General features: G+C 43.8%; 1 protein-coding gene across 6 annotated transcripts in view; it reads left to right on the top strand.

Moving 5' to 3' along the window:
* Nucleotides 1–17,552, top strand: part of ptprua (protein tyrosine phosphatase receptor type Ua) — a 246,327-nt gene that overhangs the window by 110,075 nt on the left and 118,700 nt on the right. For all 6 annotated transcript variants that reach the window (XM_028598344.1, XM_028598343.1, XM_028598342.1 and 3 more), the window contains exon 3: nucleotides 7,231–7,502. In XM_028598344.1, coding sequence (XP_028454145.1) covers nucleotides 7,231–7,502 — 272 coding nt within the window. The remainder of the gene's footprint in view (nucleotides 1–7,230; nucleotides 7,503–17,552) is intronic.

Genomic DNA, 17,552 nt, shown 5'->3' with positions numbered 1-17,552 from the left:
ATACAGTATATGTATGTATATATGTATATATAGTTAGTTAGTTAGTTAGTTAGTTAGTTAGTTAGTTACATATTTTATTTCTGTGTCATGCCAAACATCTTGGCCCATCCGACATGGGATTACAAGACACCACAAATTCACTGATTCAACGAACATCTTCCCGTTGCATATACAAATCCTTCGAACAAATACATGAATACAAATATATAGACATACACATACATGTATGTACACGTACACACATACCACACACAAACAACTAGTTCTCATCTACACTCGATAAAGAGCTTTTTTCCTCTTCTCCCAGGCTTTATCTAAATAATTAGCCAATTTATATGTTTCATATGTGAACAGCCATCTAATCTTTGAGCATCGTCCATATTTACCAAATCAATCTCTGCTTTTATCCTACAAAACAAAAAAATCACGCTGCTCACGATAAAAAGGACAATAGAAAACAAAATGGAACTCATTTTCTACATCATTCAAACAGCACATAGGACAAATCCGTTTTTCCTCTTCTACATTAACATATCGTCCTGTTTCAATAGTCAAAGGCAAAACACCAGATCTCACTTGAGCGCTTAAGGATCTTTGCCTTTTTGACAAATTATATACAACATAATTCTCAGTGCCATATTCTGGTTTTATCATTACAAAAATACGCAATTTTGGCTTAGCCCATATATCATCAGCCCACTGCTTTTTGTCTTTAGCAAACACAGATTCTTTAAACAAACCGATATTCAGCTTTTCATTATTAAGAAACAAATCCCCAAAACCATAATTACAAAACAATTTGCATATGTCGTTAGACCAAAGACCAAGAATATGTATGTATATATGTATGTATGTATCTAAGCCAGAGCCTGAAGGGCAGGTGAAGGAGGGGGAAATATCAGCGAGGTCTCAGAGGACAGCAGCTGCTTGTTATCGCTAGATGTTTCTGGCAGTTTGACGTCTCGTCCGTGCTATTGGGGGCGGTGGAGCTGGAGCCGAGGGAGGGAACGGACAGCGGTCGGGGGGGCTTTGTGACGTGCATTTTAACGCTCTTTATGAACAGGTTGTCTGTGGATCTGACCCCGATTTTGACCTGTTTCCGTTTTTTTTTTTATTGTTTATTTTTTCCTCTGTAATTCTGAGCGAGCGAGCAGGTCACAGACCTCCAGGCCACACATTAAATCCAACTCCCGGTGACTTTGTGGCTTTTGTATACCAAATAATGCAACTTTAGCACAGCTGAGACCTGGAAAATGACTTTACACTTGCCTTTTCTAACACAAATTACACTTGCCTTTTCCTAAATAAAGAAGAAGAAAAGAGCACATTAAAGAGCAAAAAACAAATGATCAGCAGGCCAAAAAAAATACACAAATCTAAAATAACAGTGGGAAAAATGTCCTGCCATGTTTCTTGTTGCTCTTTTCAATGAAAGACCTTCACTGATGTTCTTTCTTTGGTTTTTCCCTGTACTTGAAATCAGAAAAAAAAGATGGCAAATCTTTGTGTATACATTAATCAAAACTGTACTTATTGTTTGCATTTCAGAGAATGCAATGGAGCAGGTGAAGGTACAGTAGAGGATAAGGAGATAGAAGAAGTGGAGGTGGAAAGGGAGGATGAGTAAAGGAGGACAAAAAGAAAGTGAGATGATGAGGAAGAGGAACAACACAGCGTCACTCCCAGCGCATCAAAAAGCAACGCTTGGTCAGGTGCCTTTGGCGTTAGTTACCGACGCAAAAAGTCTCCCATGGCGCCTCAGCAGAACTCAGTCCTTTGGCGTCATTTTTCCGACGCGCTGGAACGGGACCCTTGGCGTTCCTTTTTGACGCTCTGGGTTGTGACCAATTTTGGAACATGTAGGGTAAAAACACTTTTTTATGTTTAGGAAAAAAAAAGTGCGTTTAAATGACATGGGGGGACAAGAACGGGACATACTGGTCCTGTGCTGTTTGACCCATCCACCACCCCAACCAACCTCCTTGCGCGGATTTTCAGGACCACCCCGTCTGTCGCTTTCACGTCACCTTTTGGTATCTGCTCAGCTCGCTTGGAACCTCGACGGAGGTGGTACTACAAAAAGCACCTGTTGGCTAGTACTAGGGACTTTTCCTCGTAATGGAAAACCAAAAAAGGCGAGTACAGTCGAGTCGAGGCTAGTCGAGCAGGTACCATGGAATGGAAAAAACGCCATTACAGCGCTACGGTCGAGCTGCTGTGTCCCATACAGACGCTAAAGAGGCATTTTTGCGTCGGTATTTGACGAGTGGGGCGTGAGAACGGGTTGGGGAGGAAGATGGGAGAGCTGAAAGAGGAAGCCACTTCTTCCTCCAGGGAAGGTCAGCAGGACTCAGGATCTGAGCTCTAAGTCGGCTTTGGGGCCTGTAAACTGTGGATGCGTGAGGAGAGTGTGTGTCCTGCATGTCAGTGTGCAAGTATTACAGCCATCTCTCTGGTTTAAGCATTCCCCGGGTTGCCATAATGGCCTAATAGCCGTGTCAGTGTGATTAATGGCGGGAGGCAGGGCTCTGATTGCACTCTCGCTCAACTTACAGTACCCGAGCAACTACACTACCCACGATCCCGCTTGTCTGTGCTCGTCCACCAGCGGCCATCTCGAGCGCCCGGCGTCCCCGGATGGGAAGGTTGTGCGTGCAGTTAGCACGCGTTGGCTCAGCTGCTGGCATCAGAGAGTGGATGTGATGATGGCGTTAGGGAGATGAGAAGTTAAGGGAGGAAACCATCTGATCCCCGAGGCCACTCTAACCGGTCCGAGGTAATAAACCCAGACAGCTCACCGGCCGTCCTACTGTCTCCGTGTGTCATCACCGTTCATTTGTTTGGATACAATTACAATGAAAGAAGACGTTGAGTGTTCTAAATGGATGAATTAAAAGGGCGATTAGAGAGATGAAACCAGTTGGGGAGCGTATTTCAAACTTTGTTTCAGGGAGCTATTTTCTTCTAAATAGCCAAAGAGTCAAAGAAGGATCTTCTGTCCAATTACCCGTAGCGTGTCTGGAGCTTCTTTTTCAAACTTTTATGACAAGTTGTTTTTCCATTACAATGTTGCACAAGGGAAATAATACGATTCATAGTGGGTCCATCTTTTTGTGGCTATAAGAGGACGTGACCAGATTACAGTACATGATAAATAATGCACCATTAAAGGACTATAATGGCATGTTATTATGGCATCTCGTATCTGACCGTTAAAAAAAACCAATCCTTTTTAAGCTTTTGTTTTTCTCTTCATTTCTGGATTTTCAGGTGTGATAAAGTCAAATGTCAGAAAACAGTGGAAAATGTCGATCAGTGTTTCCCAAAGCCCAAGATGACGATGTTCAGTTCACTGTCACAGAGAGAAGAAACTAGAAAAAAATTCACATTTAAGAAGCTGCAATCAGAGAAGTTTTACTTTAACTGGGATCGTGGCTGACTAGGACGATTGGAATGACTGGCAGGACCTTTATTTTTTCCTCTCCTTGCCTAGTTTGACATTGCCGAAGGCATCTTCTGTTCTACCATAGTGGATGCTCCTGATCCAGAAAGCCTTTCTCCTGCTCTAACCTTTGCACGTTAGACAGGCTGTAAAAGTTCTCATTGGTCGGACGTCTCTTCGGGCCAAGTCACGACAGCACCATTGATCTCAAAATACATAAATGCTGTGTAGTCTGATCCCTACGTTAGTTGCCAAGAACACAATTCAGAGTTTGAAACAAACAAAAAAAGATTATATTTGATACAAGGGGTGGGATTATTTAAAAAAAAAAAAAAAAAAAACATCCGACCAATGCGCCAAATGCCATTGGCGGGCGAAACTGTAATGTTTTTTTGCCACTGTTCTTTGACCTTTCAACCACCGATTCCTTGGATTTGAGCTTTTAAAAATGTGGCGGCACATTACTGGGGTAAAGAGGCCGGCTGACACAAGCAACCGACACAAAGATAAGGAGGATTTAAAGAAAAGTAAAGGAAGACTTTTAAATGCCAAGTGGACAGTTGGCGACAACGGCAAGGTTCGCGAGTGGCTGATTTACGACAGCAGTACAGAACACTGCGGCTACTGTCGTGTGTGTCTGCTGCTCTTTTGTGGAAGAGCAGCCAGTGTTCGGTCTGTGACAGGCAAAATCAATAAATACAATATATATATTGTAAGAGTCATTCATTATATTGATTTCGTTAACAACTTGACAGCACTTACATGTGTATTCTTGACAAGTTCAAGAACAATGCTTGTGCATTTTCTGTGTTTCACCTTGTGGCTAGTGGATTTTAAAATGTACCTGCCACAGTGGATGGGGGCCAAACAAATTTCACTCCCTGCCCCAAGTGTGGACCGGCCATTTGGCATACCAGGCACTTTCCCGGTGGGCCAACGTGGTTTTTGGGCCGACACGGCCCATGAACCGGCCCATAAAAATGGTAGGCCTAGATCGGCGGCCCTTTGTTTTTTCAGTTGAAACTGGGCTGCTGTCCCAAAACACTTTAGTCAAAAATAGGCTAGGTTGTTTTTTTCCTGACAGACACGCCCCATGAAACACGTAGCTCAGCAGCCCATTGGTTGTTTTCTTAATTGATGCTGGACTGGCCCAAACATATCTTTAAACGGCACCCTCTTTGGGATTTCTGCCTGCGTGCAGTTTCAGTGTGCATCTGCCAGGCTAGAATAGTGATAAGGATGATGGAGAAGAAACGCAAAGGATGTGCAGAGAAGCTGCGGGAGAAAAAGATAGACCCTTCAGGCAGACCCTGCCAAATGTGTCAAATTGACAGACATGTTTTCGGCAGTAGCAGGACCTTCGTCAGCTCCCGTGGCTGATGATGATGATGATGGTGGTGGTGGTGGTGGTGTCGGTGTCTGGAGGAGGGGGACAGATATGAGGGAGTGAGGCTAGAACCTGCTGGAAGCAGAACTCCCCTTAAAACACTTTGCCCCTTGATAAAAACTCAGCCAAAAACAAGTGGTGGACAAACTGTTGATGATAACACTACACGAGGAGTATACCGTTTTATTGTATTAATAAATTGTATTAATGTGTCAACTCTCGCTGATTCTTGCTTAGGCTACTCATTACGTGGCGTTAGTAGTTTTAAGGAGTAGGAGTTGGGAGCCGGGTTCGTGTCCTGCGTGTGGCGATTTCTCAGCTGTTTTTTTATTTTATTTAATTTTTTTAAATAAGCCTTACCCAATGTTTCTTTCCTAAACCCAACCATTTATTGTTTTCCTAAGCGTGTTTTTGTCGTTATTTTCCGTGTTTTTGTCACTGTTTTGTTACTAAAAGCTTTCCCTGTGTTCTTTTCATAAACCCAACCTTTTTTTTTTTTAACAGGCGTGTGACGTAGTTCTCGCGATAGTACGTCGCGTTCTCGCGATAACACGCAACGTGGCGAGGCCACGTGGTGGGTATGTTTACATCAGCTGTATACAGCGTAGGCATACACATGGATAGCTGAAAATGCATACAATAACACGCCATTTTGCTTTATGAAAGTGGCGTTTATATTTACATTTACGTGTGTGATGGTTTTCCAGGATGTAGAAAAATGATCATTTCACGTTGAAACGGTGCTACGTAGGCATCTGCTTGTGGCACAAACAGGGTAAAAAAAAGTCATTTTTCTTCCAGTAGGTTTTGTTTTTTTCACTTTAAATTGAGCTACGCACTGCTGTGAAGGCCACAGTCAAAGGCAAAGCTCCCCCTTTCATTCCCCCCCCCCGCTGCACTGCCAGGATGAGAGAGCCAACAGTGACTCTGTGAACCTCAGTCCAAAATGAAAGCCCAATCTGACACCCAGCGCTGACTGCAGCTTTGAACACACCAGATCTGAGGCAGCGCTGGAAAACTGATGGAAGTCTGGTGAAAGCAGGAAGCAGGGGGAAGAAGAGAGACGGACAAATAGCCAGAAAGGATTACACAGATATTCTGGGTAACAACACTGAGCCTGTCAACTTTGGCTCTCAGGCTCTTTCTCGGGCTTTAAAAATAAAAAAAATAAAAAAGAGGATGACGTCCTTCAGCGGTGGAAAACTAACATGACATATCTATCCTGGGCCGGGGTGTTGCAGGTGAAGCCCTGTGTTGGATCTTGTTATTTTTTATACTTCAGGTCACTCAGTTCTATCCTGGCAGGTGGAAATGCTGAAATGGCTGTTGTTTGGGAAGTAGCAAAGATGTGGACTTCACACTTGAGACAAAAAAAGTAAATGGCTTGAGACTCGAGCTGGACTTGTAAGTTAATGAGTCAAGACTCGACATGACTTGAGGCGTGATGACAGGTATGACTCGCGTGTATGGATAAGATTGAAGGATCACTTTTGGATTTAAAAATGTAAAACGTACATTTTGAACTACACTTTTGTTAACTAAGGACTCCGCTTGACTTGACTTGACACAACCTTTGGCTTGGCTTGACTTGCCCCCCCAAAAAATAACTTGGACCAAATCACTTACAGTACTTGGGACTTGGGCAAAGAGGACTTGGTCACAACACTGGTAAGATAAGATAAGCCTTTATGGTCTCCTAAAGGAGAAATTTGTCTCGGGCAGTCGAGAGAACAAAATTGGCGACGCATCGCACATGAACACACAACAAACATACCGTAAACCTTCATTAAACATTAGCATACATTATCTCATCCAAATGCGTTCAATTAACATTCGATAAACCTCACACAAGACCCCCCTACCTCTCCCCACGCTCACAGAAGAAAGAAAACCCACAGTACATCCTTCTACCCAGATTGCACATTTCCCATTATATCATGCTGTGATCAATAACGTATGTATTGCACAATGCCCAATTGCACAATGCCCAATTGCACAATGCGGTATCAAATAAAAACCATTTCACCAGTGCCTAACCAGATATTGCACATCCTACAACCATAATTCTGAGTACCCCCCACCCCCACCCTTCTCAATACACACACACACACATCTTATTTCTTATTATTCAGTAGTTTGATTGAAAGAAGCACAACAGGAATCTGTACCTGTTCAGCTTGCAGTTTGGTAACCTGGTAGGTATAGCAGCTGCTGTTAAGAAGAAGAGTCTTTGCCTGGCAAGGTTGTTGTGTTTTATTGGCACTAAACTTTCAAAGTGCTCTTTATCTGTTTGTCACATCAGTACGCTGGCTTTGAGAGCCTGCCAATAATATTCGAACCGTGAAATGAGCAAAAAAGTCCATGTAGTCTTCTTACGTGTGCTTATCTCCTTCCCCTCCAGGGTCCTTCATGATGGTCAATTCCTCGCAGCATTTCGGGGGCCAGCGAGCTCAGCTGCTCCTGCTCCCGCTCAGCGAGAACGACACCCACTGCATCCAGTTCAGCTACTTCCTGTACAGCCGCGACGGCCACAGCCCCGGGGACCTGCAGGTCTTCATCCGGGTCAACGGGGGCCCCAAGGGCAGCGCTGTGTGGAATATCTCGGGCTCCGAGGGACGCCAGTGGCACCAGGTGGAGCTCGCTGTAAGCACGTTCTGGCCCAGTGAATACCAGGTGAGACTGTGTTACAGTAATACAGGAGGCCCTTAAACACAGCCTGTTCAAGGCGGGACTGATGCGCCTTTATACTTGGGCTGTGCAAATAATCCAATTTTGGAAGATTATTTTTTTGGGCATTTTAGGCCTTTATTTGTATAGGACAGCTTAGACTTGAAAGGGGAGATAGAGGGGGAATGACATGCAACTAAGGGCCGCAGGTCGGAGTCAAACCTGCGGCCGCTGCGTCGAGGAGTACACCTCTATATATGGGCGCCCGCTCAACCAAGTGAGCTACCCAGGCCCCCCAAATAATCCAATTTTGATCGTGATTTCAAAATCTGGCTCCTAAACGTCACCAGAACAATGTAATCGCGAAATAATTATGTTTGCACATTACGTTTTGCAAGTAAACTCCTATTTTGCCTTGTGTTCTTAATGACACGTGCACTTTCACCTCTCCCGAAGGATGAACTCCCTCAGCCAATAGTCAGCAAGGTCCTGTTTGTGATATCTGGTGGCGTTTAAATATCAGCACGAGGCAAAAATTCCGTTGCCCCTGTTTTGAAGTTCAATAAATGCAACCTCTTTCCAAAACTCAATGAGTAGTCGTGTTAAGTAATCGGGATATCAATATTGACCAAAACCACTTTGATTTTGATTTTTTTTTTTCTTTCTATAATGGAGCAGCCCTGCTTTAAGCGGCCTCGCCTTCTGTGTGAAATCAACTGCACAGGCGCCATTTGGGGGATGCGGAATCCAGTTAATATAATCCATCAAGGGTCCAGCCTCGCAAAGCCGCTAGCGTGGCGGTCTCGTCTCGTCTCGTCAACTGATTTGGCACATATGATATGATTATGACTGCAGCCCTTGTAAATATCATGACCCTCTTGATTCAAAACGTGAAGTGTCACCTAGCAGGGCTCCGCACCACCAGCTCAAGGATTAGCTCATTGCAGCTGTGTCCTATAGCCCCGTGGCTCAATAAGTGTATAATTACATTGGGCGTGTGTTTGCATTGTATCTTTATATATTGGTCCATTTACCCGCGCGCTGCAGTGTAATCAATAGCTCTGCTTGATGCCTGAATTATCGATGCTGCATTATTAGCGCTGTTGTGTAGCTTGGAGACTGGACGCAGCCCTGCCTCACCTCATTACTGCCCATAATTTATCCCCTAATGCTCACTTTCTTCCAACCAAGCCTGCTCCCACCCCTAACCCCACCACCACCACCACCATCACACCCCAAAACAGGCGTTAATGGGAAGGCAATGGCTGCTGTAAGGGATGGTGGTGGCGTGGGTCTGCTGAACAGTCAGTTGACCTAAATTCCATGCAACCCTCATTGTGGCGGTCCAGGGGTTTGCTTCCATAACCTTGGCGCACTCTGTCTCTCTCTCCCCCCCCCCCCCATCTCAATAAATCGAGAGCCGGTTAATGAGATTAGAGGGCTGCGCCGATCAATGAGGACAGCCTGAGCTTCACCGTCCTCAGCTCTCCTGTCCTGAGTCCCTCTCACAAACAGCCCAAAACTGATTTAAAGTAATGATTTTCCTCCCTTCTGTGCGGACGTTAGAAGTTTGTCCGCCACGCAGCATAGCAGAGGTGGAGGTGGAGGTGGAGGTGGGGGCGGGCGCTCTCAGAGGGGAAAGCTGAGGAGTACAATCAGAACAAGTCGGCCCAGGCGGGGGGAAATTTGCTTAGCGCCGCAGTGTTTACCGTTTGGACGGGCGTGCATAAGCAATGCAATCTACTCCTCTGGTGATGTATGTCCACGCTGCCTGAGTGATGAGAAGGCGCTGTTCTCCAAAGTCCTCCCCCGCCAGGCATGTAGACACAGGACAGATTGCTTTATTTATCCTACAGTATAAACCTGGCTGATCGGCAGCTCATAATGAAGCTGTGCAGATGAGTGAAGAGGCTTAGACGCAGGCCTGAAGGACCGCAGTGTGTCTCTGGATCTGTTGTGTGAAGAGTAGTCTCGCATTGCCAGACCTTCCTCCACAGCACTGCGGAGGAGGGTCTGGCTAGTCCACACAGCATTCCCGGGATGGGAGAAAAACATGCTCTGGTTTATTGGCATTTCTTTACACCAATGGTGGCGCTAAGCGCCTCTGCAAAATAGCCTCTGGAAGCAACTTGTTTTGGTGGAACGTGTGTACGTTCAAAAGTTGTTTTAGTCGTGCAACAGAAAACTCCGATTGGACAGATAGTCTAGCTAGCTGTCTGGATTTACCCTGCAGAGATCTGAGGAGCAGTTAACCATAGTCCTCACAAATCCACCGGAGTTTAGAACGCCAACACAAAGAAAGAGGAAGGGGAGGGGCATCCAGCCTAAATGAATCGTTGTCGATATAGACTATGTGAAGAGGGACAGGAGTGAGCTCCAAGTGAGGCCTCCTTTTAGCGTTCCTCTCTTCTTTTTTTTTCGCCAGCAGGAACACTCCCCCTCTCGGTTACGACTCAAAGCTCAGTGCAGGCCCCGCAGGGTTCCACTCATCCACAGATAAAGATCACTGTCCAGCACTCCCAGCCAACAGATCAGCCCCTGCAGGCCTCAGAGCAGCAGCTCTCACAGGGAGAAGACAACCACTTCAGAGTGTGTGTGTGTGTGTGTGTGTGTGTGTGTGTGTGTGTGTGTGTGTGTGTGTGTGTGTGTGTGTGTGTGTGTGTGACTCAGTGGTGAGTGAAACCGAAGCAGAGGGACAGACACAGAGCTGTAGTGGAGCCAAAGTAGAACACTTTTTAAGTCATTGACTTTATCGGTTAACTTAACGCCAATGGCCCCCTAGCGTGGTCCCAGAATGCCAGGAGAACAATAGCAATGGCCGTGGCGGTTATGGTTGTGACACGGCAGCAAGTGGCTGGAACTGAGAGAGGAAGGAGGGGGGGGTCGGGGGATACGTGTGTGTGTGTGTGGGGTTGAGATTAAATGGTAAAGAAAAAAAGGTATAAAAAACCCATCTAGTAATCAGCGAGCAGCTACACCCCCTCAGGGAAGACAGACTGCTACAGAGATATGTTGGCCTGTAATCAGTTTTTGCATTTTGCTTTTACTGATATGAGATTTCGCAACTCAGTGCCAACATTTCTAGGGTTTCAAATGTCCATTGTTGATAGCGTATTTTGTGCTCTAAATTAGAACGTGTTTTGGTTTATTTAACAGTTCAGTGATGGCAGGGGGGAAAGGCCTCTTAATTAAATATAGGCCTCTTAATAATACTTAAATACTGTTGGAATGGCGTTGACTTACATTGTAAAAAAAAAAAAAAAAAAAGTTGATGTGAAGGACGTTAGAAAGAGAGCGAGGCAATATTAGTCAAGTTAGAGAGAAAAAAAAAGAGAAGAAACCTAGCTACAAAGTGCAGTAGCTAAAATAAAGAAATGTTGGCCTATTGTCCAATTGGTCAATTTAGCCATTAATTAATTAATAATAAGCATTTATTATTGCACTTCTAAGTAGGGGAACTCAAAAGAGACAGATTAAAAAAAAAAATGTATTGATACAGGCCAACATATCCTTACACAATCCCCTAAAATGCTGGATCCTACATTTGGAATAATGCTACCAATTTCACATCTTCCTCAGAGAGTTGATCGCTCTGCGTCCTGTAAAGCTGGGTAAACCTGCACTGGCTGACGATCTGATTTGATCAGCGTGCGTCATGTGACTGAGTCCGCGACCTGGTTGAACGTGGCTCGGACACTGCTCGACTTTGGCGAAGACTTTCCTGTTGGGGATTGGACTTTAGATTGTCATGGCACTGAAAGACAGGAAAGAACATCGATCAGACTGCCTGACTCTCTCACTGTCAGCTTTAGGAAGTCCAGTAGGTGTTAAAGAGGTGCTCTTTTTCTTTTCTTTTTTTTTTTTAAACCTTTTAGATTTATTTTTTTTGCTCTTCCTGGGTTCACTCCCTGACTACTTTTGTCCTCCTTATCTCACTATCTTAATTCCCAGTGCATCTCACTGTTTAGCCCCCTTCTCTCTTATCTTTGCTCCCTCTCTCTTTTTTGCTTACCTGTTTTATTGCTTTATTGCTCTCAACATTAACACACTGACAACATTGTATTCAGAATATAAAATATTTTTAGAGCACTTTTTAATGTGTGATTGTGTAAAGGTGTTCACGAGATACCAACCTTTCGTGAACTTGTGAATTTCACCAGCCGTCTTCTCTCGTTTTGATGGAGACAGACGCTGTGTGCACGGAGGGGAGGGGCTGTGTGTGTGTGTGTGTGTGTGTGTGTGTGTGTGTGTGTGTGTGTGTGTGTGTGTGTGTGTGTGTGTGTGTGTGTGTGTGTGTGTGTGTGGCCTATGTGAGAGAGACACGAGTCACAGAGAGACGGAGGAGAGCAGGGAAAGGAAATGCATGTTGATTGTGTGGCGCACCGCCACAAATTAGTCTGTGTGGGAAACACTGGGTGGCGTGAACCTCCGGTCCCCCGCTCTTGCTGCTGTTGAGGTGTAATCACAGAGAGGTGAGCAGCCCATAAAGTCAGATAAAGTCTGTGAATTTGAGAACTGTGATATGTGAGTTGCCAATCTGTGGCATAAATGTAATTCTCCCCCATTTTGCGAACCAAGGAAATACACTAGAAAAGGTATGTTAATCATCCAGATCATGCTCAATAACAGCTCTTTGATTAACTGCATGTTTTTCGCTTCTCCTAATTAACTTCTGGTTTAAAATATAGTTGGCAAATCTTTATAATCATTGCCTACTCCGTCACTTTCTTATATACCCACTCTAAATATGAATTCACTAGGACTGTGTCTTTTTCTGTCATTGTGCATTAACGCTGGAGTGTGACTATGGCTCCATGCTAACCGAGAGGGAACATTGTAATCATTGTACTAGCGAACAGGCCACGTCCCTCCAATCTGTACAGTAAAAGCGTGGACCTGGTTTCTGTTTTGTGCATCAACACGCAAACTGTATTCCTATACGAGTAGACTGAGGATATTTACAATTTTAAAGTACTAGTTAAAGTCTGACCGTAAATGTGTTTTGAGGGAATATTTTTTTCTTCCTTTATTTATTTCATTCATTTAAAACAAATGCAACAACAGCATTTAACATGAATGAAAAGGAGCAGAAAGAAGTAAAACTTATAATGTCTGCCCCTTATCAACACAAAATCATTTACAGTTCCAGGTCATTTGAGCTGCCTCATGCAGCCGTCTCTTTTTCTAAGACATCAAAACATCAAATACATCAATAAAGTTGATCTGCTACTCCGCAGTATTATATTTCTGCAACATTGATAATTTAACACACTTCTTAAACACATAAATGGACTTTGAAGTTTTAATTCTGCAATCAAGACTGTTCCACAAACTGACTCCTTTGATTGTGACACATTTTTCCTTTACAGCCGATTGGAACCTGGGTTTTGTAAAAAAAGGGATTGATTTAAATGAACTTAATTTGGACAGCTGCTAAAGTTGATTGCCTCTTCTCTACTTCCTATCCCCCTGCCTCTGGCGCCCTTGCTCGGATCACACCCATCTTCAAACTCGGCCTTCGTTTTGGTCTCAGCTACACACACGTACATTTTCGTGACTGCGTCTTGGACAGTTGTGAAGCCATCGCGGTGACAGTCAGACAGGTGACACCTGGCAAAGTTCTCAAAACAGCCTCTGTGGTAGTACCAGTCTTGTCGTCCTGCAGCACACTGCAGTAACACCTCACTTTATTTCTTCAGCCTGCAGAGGAAAGATGGCAGGTGCAATTGCATGTTATATATTTCAATGTTTTACTGCCACATTGTCAATATCCATCCATTGGCCTTATTCCAGCTGGAGAAATCAATTAACAGAACATTGTTGCACTTTTTATTCCCCACATTCGTCACGTGTGCAAGTCGTTTAATTAGTCAATGAGTCCTTGTCAAGATTGATGGCGTCGACATATTAATTGAGAGCTTTTTCATTAATGCACACACCTAAATAACTTATGGCAGCGCTCTAATGACAACTCCAAGCTAAAATGATTAAATACTGTGCAAAATTAGTTTTTAGCGCGATCCCTTTTACTGCCACCACTGACTTTCTGTATTCCCTTCCATTGAGGCCTCCTGGGATGCACTATGGATTTTGTTACTCTACACTATCAATTCTCCGACATTGAATTTTACGAGCCAAACAAGACACCGCAGGAGGCGCATATTAAAATGCTTGCATGCCTTTTTTAACATCAAATGTGACTGTCCAGCTGCTTCCATCTCCTTAACTGTCTACACTTGCTGTTCTTGTGCCAGAACTTTCTTCCTGATTTGGACGAAGACATGACGCTCTATCTTGGGGAGATGGCGCCCCGCTGCTTGCAGAAAACCAAACCTTGATTCACACTTCACAGATTGTGCCTCTGCAGTGTTACACGCGTGCTTTTTGTTGCCCATTTGTTTGTCGTAACAAAAGCCTGAGAGGCTGAGAGAAGGCTTGGAGAATCACATCACCTTATATTCTCAATTGGACAAATCCATCTCTTATATTGTTTGCAGAAATAGATTTCCCTCCGTGCGTACTTGTGAGTATTGGGAAAGGGTGAAACGTTGCTATCAAATATTAAAGATGCTATCAGGCCCAGTCACGACAAACCATATCAGTGTGGTTTAAGCTTCCACCCAACACTTTCTATCTCCTCCTCCCATGCAAGGTGTTCCTCTACTATCTTTTCCTGCACTGTTTTTCCTCTCTACACACCTCCTTCCTACGGAGGCCATGATAGAACACACTGCAACTTAAGAATACACAAATAGACAAATTAATAAAGCATCCGCCCCAGTTCAACACATGCACATCATTTAAAAATATACAGATGTTGGAAAAAGATATATTGTTTACATTTTAAATAAACCATTTAAATTCCAGCAAATGGCCTTAGCAATAAAGAAGCCGTTCTTTATTTGTCACCAACTGTAGTTTTGTGCTCTAAACTATTTTTAAAGTATTGTTTTAACGTAAATAAAACTTGAACTCGTCTGTGAACAATATTTCTGCCTAAGTCATGTCACATAGATTTTCATCTGCAATGCCGGCTGTTTTAACAATAAAGACAACAACTCTCATCATCCCACGCTCAAGATGTCATAAAAAAACTCATTTCAGACCCTATTCTTACATTAGATTTTTGTATATATAATAATTCAATGCACATCGGAGTGTAAATGTGTGTGAGTGTATATCTGATGAACAGGTAGCACCTTGTACGGCAGCCTTGGCCATAGTGTATGAATGTGTGTGAATGGTTCCTGTACTATGTAAAAGCGCTTTGAGGAGTCGTTAAGACTAGAAAAGCACTATATAAATCAAAGGGGATTTGACTGTAGCCATGTCCATGATATTTCGTGTTTGCAATGTGCGCGGCTTTTGAACCAAGTTCCTCAGTGTCTGGCATAGTCATACTCAAACACACTTTTCTAGAAGTGAGGTCAGATGCGGAGGAGCGTAGTGACGGCTCAAAGCGCGGAGCTGAGTGAATCGATGGTGGTGGGTGTGTTGACGCGTGATGAATTGAAGAGTTAATCGGTCTGACGTCTCTAATGGCCCGACATAGGAATGAAAAATAAAAATAAATTAGTGGAAAGAAAGCCTTAGTCTGTATCCATCTGCCAAGGCCTTTTGATTGGTATTGATTGGCCCCAGGCACTTAAAGCCTGATGTATTGTCAACATTGCAATCTATTGCCCGTCTGAGTGCACGCTCACAATCCAACTTCCACTGGGCTCTGGCATAGATAACTAGAAGAAGTAAGAGTGGGTGAAACAGTGTCTGACACACACGTACTGTACATACACATACAATGTTTTTACAACATTTATCTTATCAGCTGTTAATGCACTCAACTATCAAGTTCTGAGTTTGTCATGGTGCAGTAAAAAGTGAAGAGTTGCTCGTACAGGGAATGATTTTGGGCTCTGCTGACTGTAATTACTACTGGGAAACCCAGAATGACTTTGTTACACTCTGGGAGGCCTCCCAAATTCACTTTGAGGCTCTGCATGCTCCCGGCTCATTTAGATGACGGAGTGAATATTTAGGCTGTGTTTAAGGACTCCTGCAGCTGCCGTATGGATTGATAAAAGGGGCTGAGGACGGATTCATTCATGTGTGCACTGTATGGCTTGGTAAGCCAGGCTTATTCAAAGACTAAACTAATAGAAGGTTGTGGTTTCTTTTTTGCCATTTGAAAGTGCTTTGAAAGTTAGTTCTCACCTGTGGATTCTGAAGTAGCGGGGTGCCTCTTCCCTCTTACGAGTCTAGCTTTCATGCTTGTTTAACAACGAGCACGTAATTCACTTCCTGGAGTCTGAATGGGCAGTTATTTTCTTATGTTGCCTCTATGCTGGTGCACAAGTACTTTATTTCCTGCCGCTTTTAGCTTGTGTGTTGTTTTCTTTGTTCACGTTGCAATATGTATGTATGTGACACACAGTGAGCTGATGTGTCAGAGGTTGTTTAAAATATACCAGCAATTGTTCCACTGACAGTAATGGACCAGAACCACGTCAATACTTAATTTAACACTTTATTTAAAAACTGGGTAAAAGACAAGATAAAAACAGTTCTCCAGATTTAAAAGGTAAAAAAAAAAAAAAAAAGGCCGACGATGTCAGTCCGAGCTTCTGCCACAAATTCCAAGTCCATGTGACGTAGTCTGTTCAATAAGCAGGTCACGAGAGGGGCCACTGATTCCGTCGGGGGTAGCCTGGGCTTCTCTTGCCCTACGCCACTCTACGTGATACCCACACTGGAGGCACTGGGGGGGGGGGAATAAGGACAGCTCTTAGTCAAGCATAACACACAAGAACAGTTCTTTTCCACACGCCCGGAGCGGGTAGCTAGCGGACTTTCCTTTACTTATCTGTACACAGGCGTTGAATCCTTCATTCAGGTGGCTGCATCCCCTTGCTGCTTTGACATCTGTCATTGTGTCCCGATCTGCACCACCACTCGTCCGTGTTCCTTCTCCTCCTGTCTGTTCTCCGTTGTCTCTTTTCACTGCCTCCGGTCTGTCTGCCACACCTGTCTTCCATCCAATTCATCATTAGCTTTCCGCACCTGTCTTTACTCAGCCCATCAGTCCAGGCCGTGCTGCGTCAAAGTCAAAGGGAGGGGGCGTGGTCTCGCCATAGCGGTGTATGTGTACATAAATATATATCAACCCCACCATAATAAACCGTTCATTCATAGTTAGCCGAGGTACGCATGCAGTAGATTATAAAAGACACGGGCACAGCAAATAGGATTAAAAAAAACATGCAAACACTAAAATCCTTAAAAACACACGTGCAATTAGTTAATAAAAAAACATACCGGCACGGCAATTCACATGCAATAATAAAATCAGTGGCACAGGGGGATTACTATATATCTTCACCTTTGACATTTGTATGTATGACGTACAAGCTGAACAGATGAATATGGCTTTCCCAACATTATGCTGCTGAGTGTCTTTGAGTCTGAGTGACAGCTTGTGCACTGGGGTTCAATTCATAATGACTGGAGGCACGTGTGACAACATATTCTCAACTCAGGCCCATTCATCAGCTTTTTGTGAGCTTTCAACCTCATGTTATGGTCTTTGTCAACAAATTTACCTTGGAGCCGACATTATTTTGTCAAGCAAACTGTCTTCCATGGTCAAACCTGGAGTTAGTTGAGCAGCTTTCAAGAAACGTGCAAGTAGAAAATTGAGTACAAGACAGCAGGTTCACAAAATAATGCACCAAAGATGCTACGAATGAGCTGTTAACACACTTGCTCTCTGAGTTATTTGATAAGCCCTGGCCACTACCAGACAGCCTAAGATAAAGAAGCAAATTGACTGTAACTGAAGTTATGAGCCTCTCAATCACTCAACCTAATGCTATAGAAAATGCATTGGCTGTTAGCGAGAGTTATTACGGTGTACCCTATATAGGACTCATATGATCCCTAAAGGCCTCTTAGCATGTAGTGTACAATCAATAGTCACTACAAATGCAAATTAACGGGATGGCCTGAGTTGTCCGAGATTAAATTTTGCCTGCTGGCACGCCATGTGGTTCTGTACATAGA

Source organism: Perca flavescens, chromosome 14, assembly GCF_004354835.1.
Source record: "Perca flavescens isolate YP-PL-M2 chromosome 14, PFLA_1.0, whole genome shotgun sequence".
NCBI lineage: Eukaryota > Metazoa > Chordata > Actinopteri > Perciformes > Percidae > Perca > Perca flavescens.
The sequence above is the reverse complement of the archived record's forward strand: the minus strand, read 5'-3'. Positions and strand labels throughout refer to the sequence as shown.